At 36.2% G+C, this 16,567-nt stretch overlaps 1 protein-coding gene across 3 annotated transcripts in view; it reads right to left on the bottom strand.

Moving 5' to 3' along the window:
* LOC114335931 (glutamic acid-rich protein-like) overlaps positions 1–16,567 on the bottom strand; it is a 116,263-nt gene that overhangs the window by 8,865 nt on the left and 90,831 nt on the right. For 2 of the 3 annotated variants that reach the window (XM_028286219.2, XM_028286218.2), the window contains exon 11: positions 4,854–5,023. In XM_028286219.2, coding sequence (XP_028142020.2) covers positions 4,854–5,023 — 170 coding nt within the window. Of the gene's footprint in view, positions 1–4,751; positions 4,808–4,853; positions 5,024–16,567 lie in introns of all 3 variants that reach the window. The other variant, XM_028286220.2, reaches the window with a different exon arrangement.

A 16,567-nucleotide genomic window follows, 5' to 3' on the forward strand; every position in this document is an offset into this window, starting at 1 on the left:
TATTTATGTAACTAACTAACAAAATTTATCAGAGAACTAAAACTAACAAGTAGGTACAGTATAACTGTCAACTGTCAAATATAAGTCAAATAATTAATGTAAATGCAAAATACAAGGTGTTCTATAAAAATGTATACCTAAATACTTACGTAATAGGAAATAGAATATTGTATTCGCTCCGAGCGTTAACAAAGTGTCAAAGCAAAATCGACCGACCTGCTCATGGTGGCGGTTTTTTGAAATTTTATAAGGACGCTTTGCGTATGTTTAAATGAGATATTTAAAAAAATGCCGTGTCACGCTAGTGATACTATGTATTAATATAAACAGAAAATAAAAACGCACTTAATCTGATATAAATTCTTCACTTTCCAATATTGATTATCAGTTTGATTTTGTATACATAACCTCACTATCGCAGTTTATGTCAATAAATCTTTATTAACGAAAAAGAAAATATTTTTGTTGCACTATAAATTACAGTATAAATTAATAACTAATGAATTCTAACAATTGTATTCGGTTATTATCACTACAAAATAAAATATTCAAGTTTAACAAAATAATCCCATAAGACTCAATGTTAAAACGTCCTTACAAAATCTGACAGCGTGTCACGTGACTGTAAGTAGAGGGGAGACGCACGGAGCCAATAGGGCTTTTCATCGACTGTCATTTGTTTCGAGCTTCTGTCATATGTTGTATAATCTGTGTATCATATTAATATACACGGATTATACGACATATGACAGAAGCTCGAAACAAATGACTGTGCATGAAAAGCCCTATAGGGCGTCAATAAGTTATTTCATCAATCACATACCATGACGTCACTTTTATTTTTACTCCCTATAGGACGTAAAAGTACTTTTTCTCCCTAGGGAGGAAAAGTACGACTTTGCTTCCTACAATCAGGTCAGAAAATGTATACTTTCGGTAGAGGTAGGTGGAAAAAATATTAAGCAGTTTTGTTATTTTATTTGTTTCTTCTGTTAAAGCCAGTTTTACACGATGCGATAAATTCGAGCAATTTATCGTAATGATCGAGTTGTTTCAATTTAGTCGTGTGTAAACGGGACATCACTGCGTTTTATCGGAACTGGAGTCGAATTGCACGGTTGAACCGTCCCCGAATAAATTTTGGAAAATCGTACCGACTTGTCTGAACGTGTAAACAGGATGCAGCGATATCTTGCTACAATTTTCTAAGTTTGTGTTGTTGCCCGTCGCTGTTGCTGTCGAGAAGTCTTGAGTGAGTTCATTGAACTTTATAAAAGTCACAAGTGTTTTTGGCTCGTTAAGAGCAAGGAATATTCCGACAGAAATAAAGATGATGTCGCATATATTAAACTCGTAAAAAAATACCAGGAGTTTGATCCATCGGCAGACCGAAACACCGTTGTAAAAAAATTGGCGCATTACGTATGGTGTACAAGAAATAACCGTCGAAAGTTTGCAAATCGGAAAAATCTGGTACGGGCACGGATGAAATCTATAAATCTACTTTGTGGTACTTAGACCTTTTTTTCTTACTAAACATCCGAGTAATACTGACAGTACAACTTCCTACATGGCTCCGGCTTTAATGGTGTCGATAGTCGAAGGGTGTAAACAATACTCCACTCTTCGATTTCTTGGAGCAATAAATTTTTTAATCACATCGCCGAGAAATTATTACATCTCGTAGCGTGTAAACCGACCTTTACTACTTAGTAGCTTAAAGTAACGTTTACACGTATCCAGTAACTGGCGCCAGTCTCACTGGAATACCAGTGGCATGAAAAATAGACCACCTTTCTGTTCAAGACAGCGCTGGCAGACAGCGGCACTGGACTGACACAAAAAAGTGTTTACATGATGCCACTACCATGCCAGCGCTGTCGTGTCAGTGCGACTGGCGCCAGTTACTGGATATGTATAAACGCGCCTAAGGCTACGGCTCCACGGGCTGTAAATTGACGCTAGCAGTAGCCGCAAAACTAACTTAAGGTTCCGCAGAACGGAATAGGAATAGCCGAACTGTACCGACTACAGGACTTGTGCGTAGTCGGTTCAGTTCGGCTATTCCTATTCCGTTCCGTGGAACCTTAAGTTCGTTTTACGGCTACTGTTAGCGTCAATTTCCAGCCCGTGGAGCCGTAGCCTTAAGGTACGTTTTTACTGGAGCGGCTGGCCCTTTATTCGCTGCAAGATCGTCGCTGAACAGGGTTGCCAGATTGGGGTATTTTCCAACAATTCACAGATAGAATGCCAAATGACGTGTCGAATGAAAGCTTACAACCGAAGGATGGTATTAAAGTTGAGAAATTTGACATCGGACTTCCGGTTTTAGAGCTGATTGTACTTAAAACAGTACTTCCGGTCGCATTTCTAAAGCCGGAAGTCCTAGGTCAAGTTTTTCACCTTTAGTACCATCCTTAGATTATAAGCTTAAATTGCACATCTCATTTGGCATTATACCTAGTGCAATGACGGAGGAGTTATTTTCACGGACAACGAACAGACGGACATAGTCATAAAACCGGAAATATACATTTGCCCTCGTTTTTCTAAGGTTCGTCGAATAATATATCGCTTGTACTATTCCGGCCACTTTAAAACAGTACTTCCGGCCGCATTTCTAAAACCAGAAGTCCTATGTGAAATTTGTCAATCTTTAGTACCATCCTTGGATTATAAGCTTTCATTCGACATCTCATTTGTCATTCTACCTAGTATAATGATGGAGGAGTTATATTCGCGGACGGACTGGCAGACGGACAGACAGTCATGAAACCGGAAGTATACATTTGTTCTCGTATTGCTAAGGTGTGTCGAATAATATATCGCTTGTACTATTCCGGCGACTCTAAAACAGTACTTCCCGTTGCATTTCTAAAATCGGAAGTTCTAGGTCAAAATTCTCACCTTTAGTACTATCCTTGGATCATAAGCTTTCATTCGACATTTAATTTGTCATTCTACCTGGCATAATGACGGAGGAGTTGTGTTTACGGACGGACAGACAGATGGACAATATTAATATCATTATTAAAAGAAAACAATATTGTTAAAATACATGCTAGCAGAGGAAATAGAGGACGAGGAATATTAGAAGTGTCAAGTGCTCCAAGATTTGAAAAACACGCAATATTTAAAAGAAGAGAAGAAGAAGGATACTACACTCAACTTTTGTGATATTCAAAAATTGTGATAAAAAATCATTAACTAGGAAATGATTAACTGAAACATACTTATAAAAGCTTCACAATTTGCTAAAAATCTCTCAAATTAAAAACTCCGAAAGACTTCACAAACTGCTAAAAATCTCCTAAAAAAAAATTTCGAAACAACGAAATACGCCACTATAACCGCCCAGCGTCTACGACTTTTGTCTGCTCTCAGACCAGTCACTGGACCAGTTACCAAAAATCGAGGCTAGCTGACCCTTGATACAACGGTTGTAGACGCTTGAGTCAAACCGGCTCCTACAAAACACACAAGCAAACGCACAAGGAGATACATCGCAATCACTGCTCAGCTAAAAGGTTGCCAGATGCGATTTTATAAATCCCCCACTTAGAAACTGAAATTCCCTCAACTTGAAGCTCACATGCCCCAAATTTAAATTGTTGCCGCATTTTAATCAGTTAGTCGTCAAATGTGAGAACAATAAACCAAAATTACACTACTTATCAACAAAGGACCCTGGAAATAATTCATAGGTCCTATCGTCTTCGATTGTATGAGAGTCTAATATACAGTCCTATGTACATTCGCAAATTTAATTTACCATGACCTCTTAAAATCGTCCATAATTTTCCCCCCAAAAATATCCCCCAACCATTTCTGCTTAGAACAATCACTCCTCTAGAATCTTTCTAATTACCAAAAAAATTGTGGGAAAATACCCCAATCTGACAACCCTGTTCAGCGATGATCTTTCAGCGATTAAAGGTTCACACGCACCGAATCGGCATAGAGCGATCGGCTCGGCTAAGAGTAATCGGCAGATTTTGCTATGCATGTAAATAAATGACCCACCGCGCACCGCTTAAGAACGTTCGACTGTCGAGCGGTGCGCGGTGGGTCATTTATTTACATGCATAGCAAAATCTGCCGATTGCTCTTAGCCGAGCCGATCGCTCTATGCCGATTCGGTGCGTGTGAACCTTAAGGCCGCACCTACATTGGATCCGTATTTCTCCGATTCGACGTCGGTTTGAAACAAACTCATGATGTTAAATGGCGGCACCTACATTGGATACGTAAATCGCCCGATATCGGGCGAGACATCGGTCGATATCGGATCGGATCGGAGAAAGACGGATCCAATGTAGGCGCCGCCATTTAATACTATGAGTTTATTTTTTAATCCGACGTCGGCCGACGTCGGATCGGATCGGATCGGAGAAATACGGATCCAATGTAGATGCCGCCTTACTAGCCAGCCGCTCCAGTAAAAACGTACCTTTAAACTGATCGATAAACTATACTGGTATACTGGTAAATATAATTTTCTAACGACGCTCGTACCTATATCAATCTGATACATACCTCCAAAAATGTAATTAATATTTTTCGTGCATTACAAATAGAGCACTGGTTGTTTAGTTTAAACAATTACTCAATTAATAAGGTAATTCGCAAACCGATAGGCCATTAAATAGATATTAAAAGGAATAAGATTATTAAAATTATTTCCAAAAGGCATCACATTTTATACGTGGAGACAAACACTGATTTTTTGAAATAATGGTTCTAAAATATACCTGTAGACTGGCTTAGATGAGTCTGACCATGGCCAACTGCAGTTCCACTGGTTAACCTAAAAATACGCCAAATAAATGAGATTAAACTAAAAGGTTGCCTACCCTTTTCTTTTCCCTGCAATGACCTCCAAATTACTGTCTATAGTCTCCATTATCTTTGCATCAGTCATTTTGGGTTTTCTGGTCGGTACGACATCATCAGGATCTATCCACTTTCTCCCCCCGGGAAGGACTATTGGTCTGAACGTTGCTTTTCGTTGATCTTCCATCTCCTAATTGATTATAAAACAAGAAATATGAATGTAAAATAAATTAAAAATATTATTTGTTAATTATCTGCAAGAAATATATAATAATGAAAAAATGTTTAAACGTTTTATAAACGATAAATAATATTTCATTATGGTAAAGTATACTGTGTCACTTTTTCACAAAGAAATGCAAAGAACTAATTTCCAAAAAAAATACTATATATCATTGAACTATTTTTTTATGATTTCTTGAAATCACTAAATTCAAGTTAGTTTATTTTGGTAACAAATTCATCAGCTGAACTTACAACTTAGAATCCAGTTCCTAAACTGTTATGTGTATCCTGTATTACTATATGGGCGTGTTAATATGATGAACAAATTAGAAGCCTTCGAGATATGGTCAAATCCTAGAATCAACTATTTTCAATGGGAAATAAGCCACAATAATACCAAAAAAATGATTTGATTAACGTTTCGACGCGCAAGTCGGGTGTCGTTGTCAAAATACAAAATAATACTATTATCAGTATTATTTTGTATTTTTCAAAATACAAAATAATACTATTATCAGTATTATTTTGTATTTTGACAACGACACCCGGCTTGGGCGTCGAAACGTTAAAAAAATTATTTTTTTGGTAAAATTGTGGCTTATTTCCCATTGAAAATAGTTGATTATGAAAATGCCACAAGGAAATATATTCAGAACAAAATCCTAGAATGCTCAGAATAGTATGGGTTCAACGCATTTCAAACAGAGAATTCTTAAACAGAGTAGGTCAAGTCGAAGGTGACTTGATGAAGATGATAAAAAAGAAAACACTTTAATATCTGGGGCACATAATGAGAGGTAGCCGATACTGGTTACTGCAGTTAATATTCAACGAAAGGATGGACGGATAAAGAGGAATTGGTAGAAAGAAATATTATCGCTCCGAAACCTTCCTCAGCTTATCAGCAGACGAATATGTTACATGCCGCGCAAGATCGAGAATGATGTCAACAAATTGTCATGGAAGCTACCCATGCCTAAAATTTGGGCACGGTACTAAAAGAAAAAGAAGAAAAAATTGATTTTTAATAAATATTAGGTAAATTAAAATATGTAATCAACAATCACCCTCCACATTCTATCAGGGCTAGGACCAGCTGTAGTAGCCGCAGAGCTACTTGATTCACCCGATAATTACCCCAGTCAAATCATTAGAATACAATAAAGCGGCATATTTGTGTTTCGCGAACCTTAAGAAGACATTTGACAAGGTTAAATTAAATGACGTTATCCATTTATTTTATACAAGAGATGCACCTTTAGGAATAATTAAAACGATCCGAAAAATCTGCCATACCAACATAACACAAGTAAAAGTAGAATAAGAATCAACTGGCCCAATGGAAGCTGGCAATAAAATAAGACATGGAGATTACCTGTGTCCTCTATTGTTCAACTTGATCATGGATAAAATAATAAAAAAGTAAGAACTAAAAAAGGATACCAAATGGGAAAAACAATATAATCTAATATGCAGACGATAAAATACTAATCCATCAAAGTGAAGATGATTACAACGTATGCTGCACCAATTTAATACAAGCGCCAGAAAATTTAACATGTTAATTTCCTCATAAAAGACAAAATTCATGGTTAAGTATAACCGAAAATCTACTTATATGTAAATAAGAGCTGGAGGGTTAGATAAGAGAAAAAGTAATGGATTTTAAATATCTAGGCATCACACTATCTAGTTATAGAAAGTGAATAGTAAAAACAGCAAAAAGAGATATGGCCTGATACAGAGAGAACATACTTAATGCTGAACATAACGGAGATAAAAACCCTTTGAAAAATAGATGGTAAGACACTATGGGACAAAGTTAAAAGTACAGATATGCGTCGAAGATGCAAAATGGAGAACATTAATAATTTGGTAAGATACAGAAGAGTAGAATGGAACGACCACATAAGCAGAATGACAAAAAATAGATTAGACTGTTCCCCAATAGGAAGACGATCAGTGGTAAGACCACGAAAACGATTGAACGAAAACATTAATAACTAGGTGAAAAACAGAAGAGTAGAATCGAACGAACACATAAGCCGAATGACAACAAATAGAGTAGTAAGGACGGCGAGAGACGGTTCCCCAATAGGAAGACGATCAGTGGGAAGACCACGAAAAAATGGAATGACAACTTACTGGAGGCACATTGAAAAAACAGCCAGAGTCATGTCTACACAAAAAGAAGAAGAGAAGAATTATTTATTTTGATATCGTGTGATTTTATTTCTTATGAAAATAAGATAACAGATATGAAATAAAATCAAATTTAATGAACAAATGAAAAATTAAATGAAATCGAAATGAAATATTCACAATCCTCGGCAAACTAATAAGGCTAATGAGAGCTACAATTATAAAGTTAATGTTGAATGGGTTGCATATGCGAGTTCATTTTGAATAAAGTAAAAGACATACGTACTCGCAATAATTTATTGTTAACTCCCGACACCGGTTTCGCTCTCTATAATATGCAGAGCATCTTCAGGTCAACGGTTACAAGTAACTAAATGATGCCGCTACAAGGGGCTTCTTCTATAATAGTCTTCAATAACATGATTTATTGCTCAAATTATGCTAATGGGGATATTATGGGATAGACGGAAAATGTTGTATAGGTTAACAAGTATATGGACAAGTTCTTGAGAGTAGGGAGAAAAGTGACGAGAAACAACCAGCAAATCTATGTTTGTTATTTTGTTTGTGAAATAGATTAAAAGTGGATGTCATGTATTTAATTTTATTATGTAACGCTTTTAAAGTTTTGTTTATACATATTTATTAAAAGATTTCTATTTATTTATGTGTTGGTGAGTGTAAGGCAGCGTTTGGATCAAAAGGAGTTGGTTGATGAGAATAAATCTCGTTCGCTTCAGTGGAATGACAAAAATTGTAGATAACAGTTTTATCACTTTATTTAACTGACTACAGTACGAATTGATAATACTTGACAAAGAGCCTATTTTACTCTTCACAGACTCGAGGCAAAGTAAAGTAATTATACATAAAATTACAAGTATATGGAAACCGGCTGGTTCGGCATTAGATCTACATGTTGTAAAAAGAGTCCAGGCCCGTCGCAGCGGGATTTAAACAAATATTAAATAAAATATGAGAAATTAATTGAATTCGTAAACATGCCCCCCACCTTGAAAGGGAAAGCTTTCAATTAATTAAAAATGAAATTAAACGTAATATATTACAGTCAATGAATAATCACTGTTACTTGGCGACTTCTATTCACTTGGAAGTGGGCAAATTTAGCTGTTCTAAGTGTGACAACCCTAGAAATGTTGTCAGCCCCTGGATGCAACTGTTCCACACGTCCCACAGACCACTGGAGAGGAGGTGCGTCCTTACTTTTGATTAGGACAAGAGCACCAACCTTGATTTGGAATTGATTCACCTTCCACTTTTGTCTCTGCTGGATCTCCGAAACGTACTCCAAAGACCATCTTCGCCAAAAATGTTGACGGAGTTGCTGAAGAGGTTAAAATCTTGATAACCGAAGAGAGTTGACATTAGAAACGTCTACTTCTGGTATGGAATTCATGGACCTCCCAAGCAGAAAGTGAGCCGGGGTTATAGGTAAAAGGTCTGAAGGATCGGAGGACATAGGACTTAAAGGGCGTGAATTTAGTATACCTTCCACCTTAGTGAGCACAGTTGAAAAGTCTTCATAAGTTAAATGAGATCCCGTAACGATTCTTTTTAAATGCGATTTCATATATTTTACTACCGCCTCCCATATTCCGCCGAAATGAGGGGAATGCGAAGGAATAAATTGCCAATTGATTTCATCATTGCAGCATGATTCCGTGATTTGTTTTTCATAAGATTTGATAAACTTACCGAGATGCTTAAGCTCGTTACGACAACCTACGAAGTTCGTGCCATTATCGGACATCATTTGAACTGGCTTGCCTCTTCTAGCTATAAATCGTCTTAAAGGAGCGAGGAAGCAAGAAGTAGTTAAGTCTGTGACCAGTTACAAGTGTATCGCTTTAGTAGCTAGACAAATAAAAAGACTAACATAAGCCTTGTAAGTACCTGGGTTTCTACCTTGTCTTGTTTTGAGAGTGAACGGGCCTGCATAGTCCACTCCCGTGATTGCAAATGGAAACGATGGATTTACTCTAGATGCAGGAAGATCTTCCATCATGGGTGTACATTGAAGAGGGTTGGCACGAAAACAGCGTATACATTGACGAACAACCTGTTTCGCAATAGATCTACCTAAAATAGGCCAAAAACGTTCACGAACGACGGACAATAAGTGCTGAGGACCGGCATGCAACAACCTTAGATGCTCCGACCGAAAGATCATAGTCGTAACAGGATGATTTGCAGGAAGAAGTATTGGATGTCTTTTATTAAAATCATATTTAGAGTTGCGTAATTTACCACCAACTCTGATTACTCCATCACTATCCAGAAATGGATTTAAAGAAAGAATTTTACTTTTAGAAGACAGCAATTTTCCCTTGGAAAGGTTATGAAGTTCCTTTGGAAATATCTCTGCTTGAACCATCTTTGCAATACATATGACAGAGGTTTGAAGCTGTATGGTGGTTAGAGGATCGGAAACTCTGCATCTTGACCCTGAACTATTTCGGAACAGACGCAAACAACGAGCAATGACTCTTGTGAGAAACGAGAAATTGCTGTAATTCTGGAATGGAATGGATTGCGCGAAACTTGTGACCAAAGAATGAGTAACTTTCTTAGTCTCCGGAAGATCTTGCTCAGGCTGAATGATTAGGACCGGCCAACTACCAGGAGAATCCATGAGGAAGGGAGGACCGTGCCACCAAATTTTTGATGACATAAGTCGACTGGGTTCTACACCTCGGGACAATAAATCCGCAGGATTATCCTTGGTACCGACATGTCTCCAAGCGCTAGACGAAGTGCTGGATTGAATTTCAGACACTCTATTGGCCACGAATGTTTTAAGAATATGTGGCGAGGTTCTGATCCACCCTAAGACGATAGTGGAATCTGTCCAAAGAACAATATCATGAAATTGAAGACTGAACGATTCTGTGACTTTCTTCACGAGCTGTGACAATATCAAGGCTCCACAAAGTTCTAATTGAGGAAGGCTAATTTTTTTTAAAGGGACGCACCGATATATTACCTTGGTGATCAATACTTTGAATATAAATAACGCCACCATATGCAGCTTCGCTAGCGTCAGAGAAGCCATGCAGCTCAATAGTTGAAGCATTTGCAATGATGGCATGTCTAGGAATTCTTACATTGTTTAAATGGCAGAGCTGATCCCGAAATGAAAGCCACTTTGTGTGGATGTCTAGAGGTACAGCTTGATCCCACTCCAAGTCTTCCAACCACAGCCGTTGCATTAAAATTTTTACAATGATAATTGTGGCGCTAAGAAGACCAAGAGGATCGAATATATGGGCTATCCCAGAAAGTATAGACCTTTTAGTAACCGTTCTAGGAAGATCTTCAGAGGATATATGGTACTGAAGAAGGTCGGATTTTGGACACCACTGCAGTCCCAGAGTTCTTGTAATTTCAAAAGAACCTAGCGAGAAAGGAAGATCTGAAGGGACCAAAGAATCCTGAATATCTGTAAGAAGTGAAGGGTCGTTAGAAACCCACTTTCGAAGAGGGAAACAACCTTTTGATAATATATGATTAATTTCTTGACAATGTTGAAGAAGCTCTGAGGCTGAATCAGACCCCGTCAGGAGGTCATCCACGTAGAAATCATTTTTAATAATCCTTGCAGCTTGAGGATACTGCTCAGAATTTTCATAAGATAATTGGAGCAGGCATCTTGTAGCAAGAAAGCTGGCAGAGGCAGTGCCGTAAGGCGTAAGTTACCGTGTTCAGAGAATAAGTTTGCAAAGGCTCCTGAGGATCCCGTCTCCATAAAATTAGCTGGAGGTTTCGTTCAGAAGGACAAACGAGAATTTGCCGATACATTTTGGCGATGTCAGCAGAAGCCACATAAGTGTGTTGCCTGAATCGAAATAGAATTGATATAAGATCATTTTGGACGACTGGTCCAACCATTTGAAGATCGTTAACTGAAACACCTGAAGTGGTAAGACAAGAACCATCGAACACTATACGCAGATGAGTAGTGAAACTATTCTCTTTAAGGACTCCATGGTGTGGGAGATAGAGGTGAACTGGGTCTGTAGGCTCCTCAACCTTAGACATATGAACCATTGAAATATATTCGTCCATAAATGAAATATACATATTATTCATGATAGGATTATTCTGAAGTTTTCGTTCTAGATTAAAGAATCTTTTTTCAGCTCTGCTCCTAGATTCACCCAGAGTATCAGTCGAATTCTTTAATGGAAGACTGACTACAAAACGACCATCCGAATTTCTTTTATGAGTCGATTTAAAGTGTTCCTCGCACTCTATTTCCTCCTTTGAAAGAGGTGGGAGAAGTGGACACTCTTCTATTACCCAGAATCTTGATAGATGATGACATTAATTCTGCTGTGCGAAATTGCAAGTGACGATTTGATGATCGTACCTTTTGGGCAGTGGGCCAGAAATTACCCAGCCAAATTTGGTTTTTTGTAAAATGGATTTCTGAGGACCCAATTTGATTTGTCCAACGCACAGAAGATCACAGAAAAGCTCTACACCTATGAGGAGATCTATGCCGGAAGGAATATTGAAATTTGGATCAGACAAGCGAATATTCGATGGAATAGAGACAGAGTCTACGTCGACCGGAATACTTTGAACATGACCACAAATTGAAGAAGTAACAAGACAGTTTAAGGTTGTCGAAAAAGAAGAATATAACGAATATACTGACAACTTACTCTTGTGCTTTATCCTTGAAGATATTTGAGTGACACCGACCACTGAAATGTCGGCAGGTTCCTTGGAGAGACCCAATTTGGAAACCAGACTATGCGTGACAAAATGTGACTGAGAACCACTGTCTAGAAGGGCTCTACAATTATGTTTAACTCCAGACCGATCTGGAATTTGGACTGTGACAGTTGACAGCAGTGCAAACGAATTCTGAACTGCATGGCATGACAATGTTTGTGGAGTTTGATTATCCGAAGAAACGGATTGAGTATCATTTGGAGAATTGCTATTTTCTGCATTAACGTGGAGAAGCGTATGATGCTTCCTTCCACATTTCTTGCACTTACCATACTTGCAACTGGTATTTTGATGTCCTATAAATAAACAATTAAAACACGCTCGTACCCTTTTGACCTCACGCATGCGCGCATGCACATCTAAATTTTGAAAAGAAGTACAAGTTGACATTTTATGAGGGCCATTACAATGTAGACACAGATCTGAAGAATCTCCATTATTGACGAATGATTGACTTGTATTTTTAGTTTTAGACCTATGAGATGAAGAATGAGAATGATCTTTGGAACTAGAACCTCCCTTGATAGATCTTGCTTCAAACTTTTCTAAAGTATCAGCTCGATGCTGCAAGAATTTTAGAAGATCTTCGAGAGTAGGCTTTACTGACGTAGGGGTATTACATCGACTCTCCTTGTCCCAATCTTTGACAATTTCAGGATCAAGTTTTTCTAGAATTATAAAAATCATGATTGAGTCCCAACTGCTTACTGGCTCCCCTAAGGATTCTAGAGATCGCAGATTACTAGTTAATCCATCAATTAGATGTTGGAGACACTTAGAACTGTCACGATTAACTACCTTTAGATTAAAAATGGACTTGATGTGATTATGGATTAGTAAAGGCTCATTAGAATATCTGTCACCAAGAAGCTTCCACGCTACTGTAAAACTAGCTGCAGAAACCTTAATAGAATTTATGATCTTTTCAGCTGTCCCCGATAGGGATGATTTTTTAAATAATGAAATTTTTGAATGTCACTTATATCATTATTTTTAACGATTAATGTATCGAAACAATCATGATAATCTAACCAGTTTGAATAGTTCCCGCTAAATTGACGCAAATGAAGGGTTGGTAGCTTTATCCCTGAATTGAATAAGCTATTACGATCAGAAAGTGAACTTTGATTTGCATTTTCGTTGCTAGATATAATAGGCTTAGGCTGCAGAAGCTCTTTTGCCTTTGCTATAGTAGAAAAAGAAACATTTTCAAAATTTTCACGATATTTTATTTCATCTGATACATCATCTACTAACGCGTCTATTTTACCCTGAACAACTTCAAATTCCTCTATTATTGTTTCAGCCCGATCTAATCTGACTGAAAGTTCGGTGACCGGCAAATTATCCGACGACCCCGGTATAGCTATTTTATCAATGCATTTTGCGAAGGTATCGAGACCATTTCTAACAGATTCCCTACTTTTAGCGAGCTCGCATACCGAATAAATATCCTACATCGCATGTGGCATGCATTGCGAAAAGATATGCACTGAGTATCACATCTGGTTTTCGGTGAATCTTCGGTGACTTTCGGTGGAATTTCGTTCACCGAAAACCAGATGTGACACTCAGTGCGTATCTTTCCGCAATGTATGTTATGCGATGTAGGGATATTGCTTTGGTTTGCGAGCTCCCTTACCGAGGATCCTTTTGGATTCTTTCGTTTCTTTTGATTATGGCATTTTATTTTAATTAAATGTAAATGAATGAAATTTATTCTTAATATCAATCCTATTCCGAAATAATTCAAATACTATTAATTAAATGAAATCAATTTATACCAATTTTATTATAGGTATATTATACCTAATTTTAAAATAATTCACGTTTCAGTTTATTACAAATATAATTGGCAATCTCATTAAAAAATATAAAGTTCAAATATCATTAAATATATATTTGAATAAAAACTGGCTCACACAAAGCGAAAGATAACGAAATATTTAAAAATATTGGTTAGAATAGGAAATCAATAAAAAGGAAAAACTTATATTGGTACCGGCAAACACACTTGTTCTACAAGCTGCTGGTTGTCGACGATCGAAAATTTCACTAACTTTTTACCGTGATGAAATGCCGTCTTGAACTGGGTGGTTGGATTTACTGGTAATAATAAAATTTAAACTGGTAATTTATTATTGACGCTGGATTTCAATAATCTTATGCACAAAATGTGATTTGGTTAACATCAATGTAGGTACCTGAAACTGAAAATCAAAACAAAACAGAAAGAAAGGAAAGGGTTAGTTTTGGAGTTGGTTAAAAATTACAGAAGTGAAATATTCCGTTGAAAGTTACTTGAAAATAAAAGTGGGAAATTGCTTTATTAATTGAAACAGAGAAGAAATTTTAATAAACTGTTGACTTAAATAAAAAGAAAAAAGAAATGGGGCTACCTACATTGAGTTATGTCCATCAATAAATAAATAAAATCCACGTTTAAACAAAATGGGGCTACCTATATTGAGTTATGTCCATCAATAAATAAATAAAATCCAGGTTAAAACAAACAACACAAAAATACAAGGACGAGACAACAAATAGTTTGGGAAGAGGAGTTAGCTGAGGAGCACTACTTTTGTTTAACTATTTTAATTTCAAATTCTTGTTTTAATCTTATTTTTTATGTGACAAATTTGTGGGAAAGTTAATAGTGTCAAAATTATACTCGGTTATAAATATCAAAATTTTGATGTGGCCAAATCTATGGCCAAATCTATTTCTCCCTTTATATCACGAGTGCTCAGTGCTCACCCTGCTTTGGGATTGTAGCAGGCTAGTTTGCTATCTGTTGGGCATACGGTATACAATAACATGGCCAGCGTTTACACAACCGTCCACACCTGGTTTTACACAAGCGACTCATTTTACCCAAGTATAGAAAAAGGGTCAAGGAAAGGAAATAATAGAGCAATATGTTCATTACTAGAGCGGGGTAAATAAAATTCAAATAGCAAAAAGGGGAGTATCTGCAACAATAAGAAAGAAGTATAATAAATATGTCAAAGATTAGATGGTCATAAATGAAAAAATAATCAGTGAAGACATGAAAATTAAAGGAAGAGATATAGTCATAATAGGAGTATATGTCCCCACCGACGACTGTAAACAGAAGGACAGTAAAGACTTTTAGAAGAAATTCTACAAGAAATACTCAAATACGCTGTAGTAAGAAAAAATTGATTTTTTTTTATAATAATTAGATTATCTGTTGAAATAAAAATGAATGAATAACGACCGAAGATAACGGAAACCTATGGTTAACACTAACCAAATATAGATAACTAATAGTCAAAAATAAACTTTATAGTAACAAACAAAAGTGAAGTGAACAAATAGAATAACATAGGCATGAAAAAATCGTGGTAATATGTGTAATAATATTGTAAAAATGGTTAAAATGGCATTAAAATTAATTGCGAATTTAAAATAAACTTACTTAATAAGTAAAATTGTACTTACTGACTTATATAACAAATTTTATTTTAAGATTAAACCAAAACTAACATCAAAAATACTAATTAGAAAAATAAACTATGCGATACAACGTCACTATTTAAATGTGAAATGCTTTTGGCCCTTCGCTTTGTTTTTTTTTACCACGAGCGCAACTTTGGCACTATGTCAAGCATTTTTAATTTGTCTTCAATGAAATATTTTGAATGCTTTATTCCAATTCGTAGACATAAATAAATAAACAATATAGCCGAACTATTTTCAATCGCCAATGCACTGCCAAAGACAATGAAATATTTTGTATTTGGTATCTAGGAACATTACAATATTGTACTTATGTTTTTGCAAACTTTTAGTATAACGTGTCTAGAAGAAGAGTCTGAGGTGGCGTACAAAAATAATAAACATGCTATCAGTTATTTATTTTTTGAAAGAAATATATTTAATTAAAAAAAGAAATAGGAAATCATAACAAAGAAAACAGAAAATTTTCGGATGTTGTCTTAAGTATTCAAGTTTCATTTTGAGAACCATTAGTATATCTGGCTCATTTCTCGTCCATATAATTACTTTCACCTGTAAAGCTGTGTCTATCTATGACAAGAATAAAAAACCGCTAAACGCCGTAAAAATGAGTGGCGCATACAATATTCCAGCTACAAAAGATCTGATATGAAAATTACGTGGCGCGAAAATGTATTTTAATTTTGATGCAAAATAAAATTCTAGTTTTATTTCAAAAGATTTTTCCATAATATCTGCTAAATTTGAAGTAAACTCCCCACAAAAGAGTAAATTTGATACAGTTTGAATTTTGAAACTCTTTTGTGGCGCGTTTACTTCAAATTTAGCAAATATTATGGAAAAATCTTTTAAAATAAAACTAGAATTTTGTTTTGCATCAAACTGAAAATACTTTTTCGCGCCACGTAATTTTCATATCAGATCTTTTGTAGCTGGAATATTGTATGCGCCACTCATTTTTACGGCGTTTAGCGGCTTTTTATTCTTGTATCAGGAGTTTTTCAAGTTATATACAAATTAAATGTATGAAGTTGAATGCAATTTTTCTCGATTACACGTTAAGCTTTATAAATGGTCACCTTTGTCGCATTATCTCCCAAATGATCTAGTGTCCATCGAATGT

The sequence above is a fragment of the Diabrotica virgifera genome, chromosome 1 (assembly GCF_917563875.1).
Source record: "Diabrotica virgifera virgifera chromosome 1, PGI_DIABVI_V3a".
NCBI classification, from domain to species: domain Eukaryota; kingdom Metazoa; phylum Arthropoda; class Insecta; order Coleoptera; family Chrysomelidae; genus Diabrotica; species Diabrotica virgifera.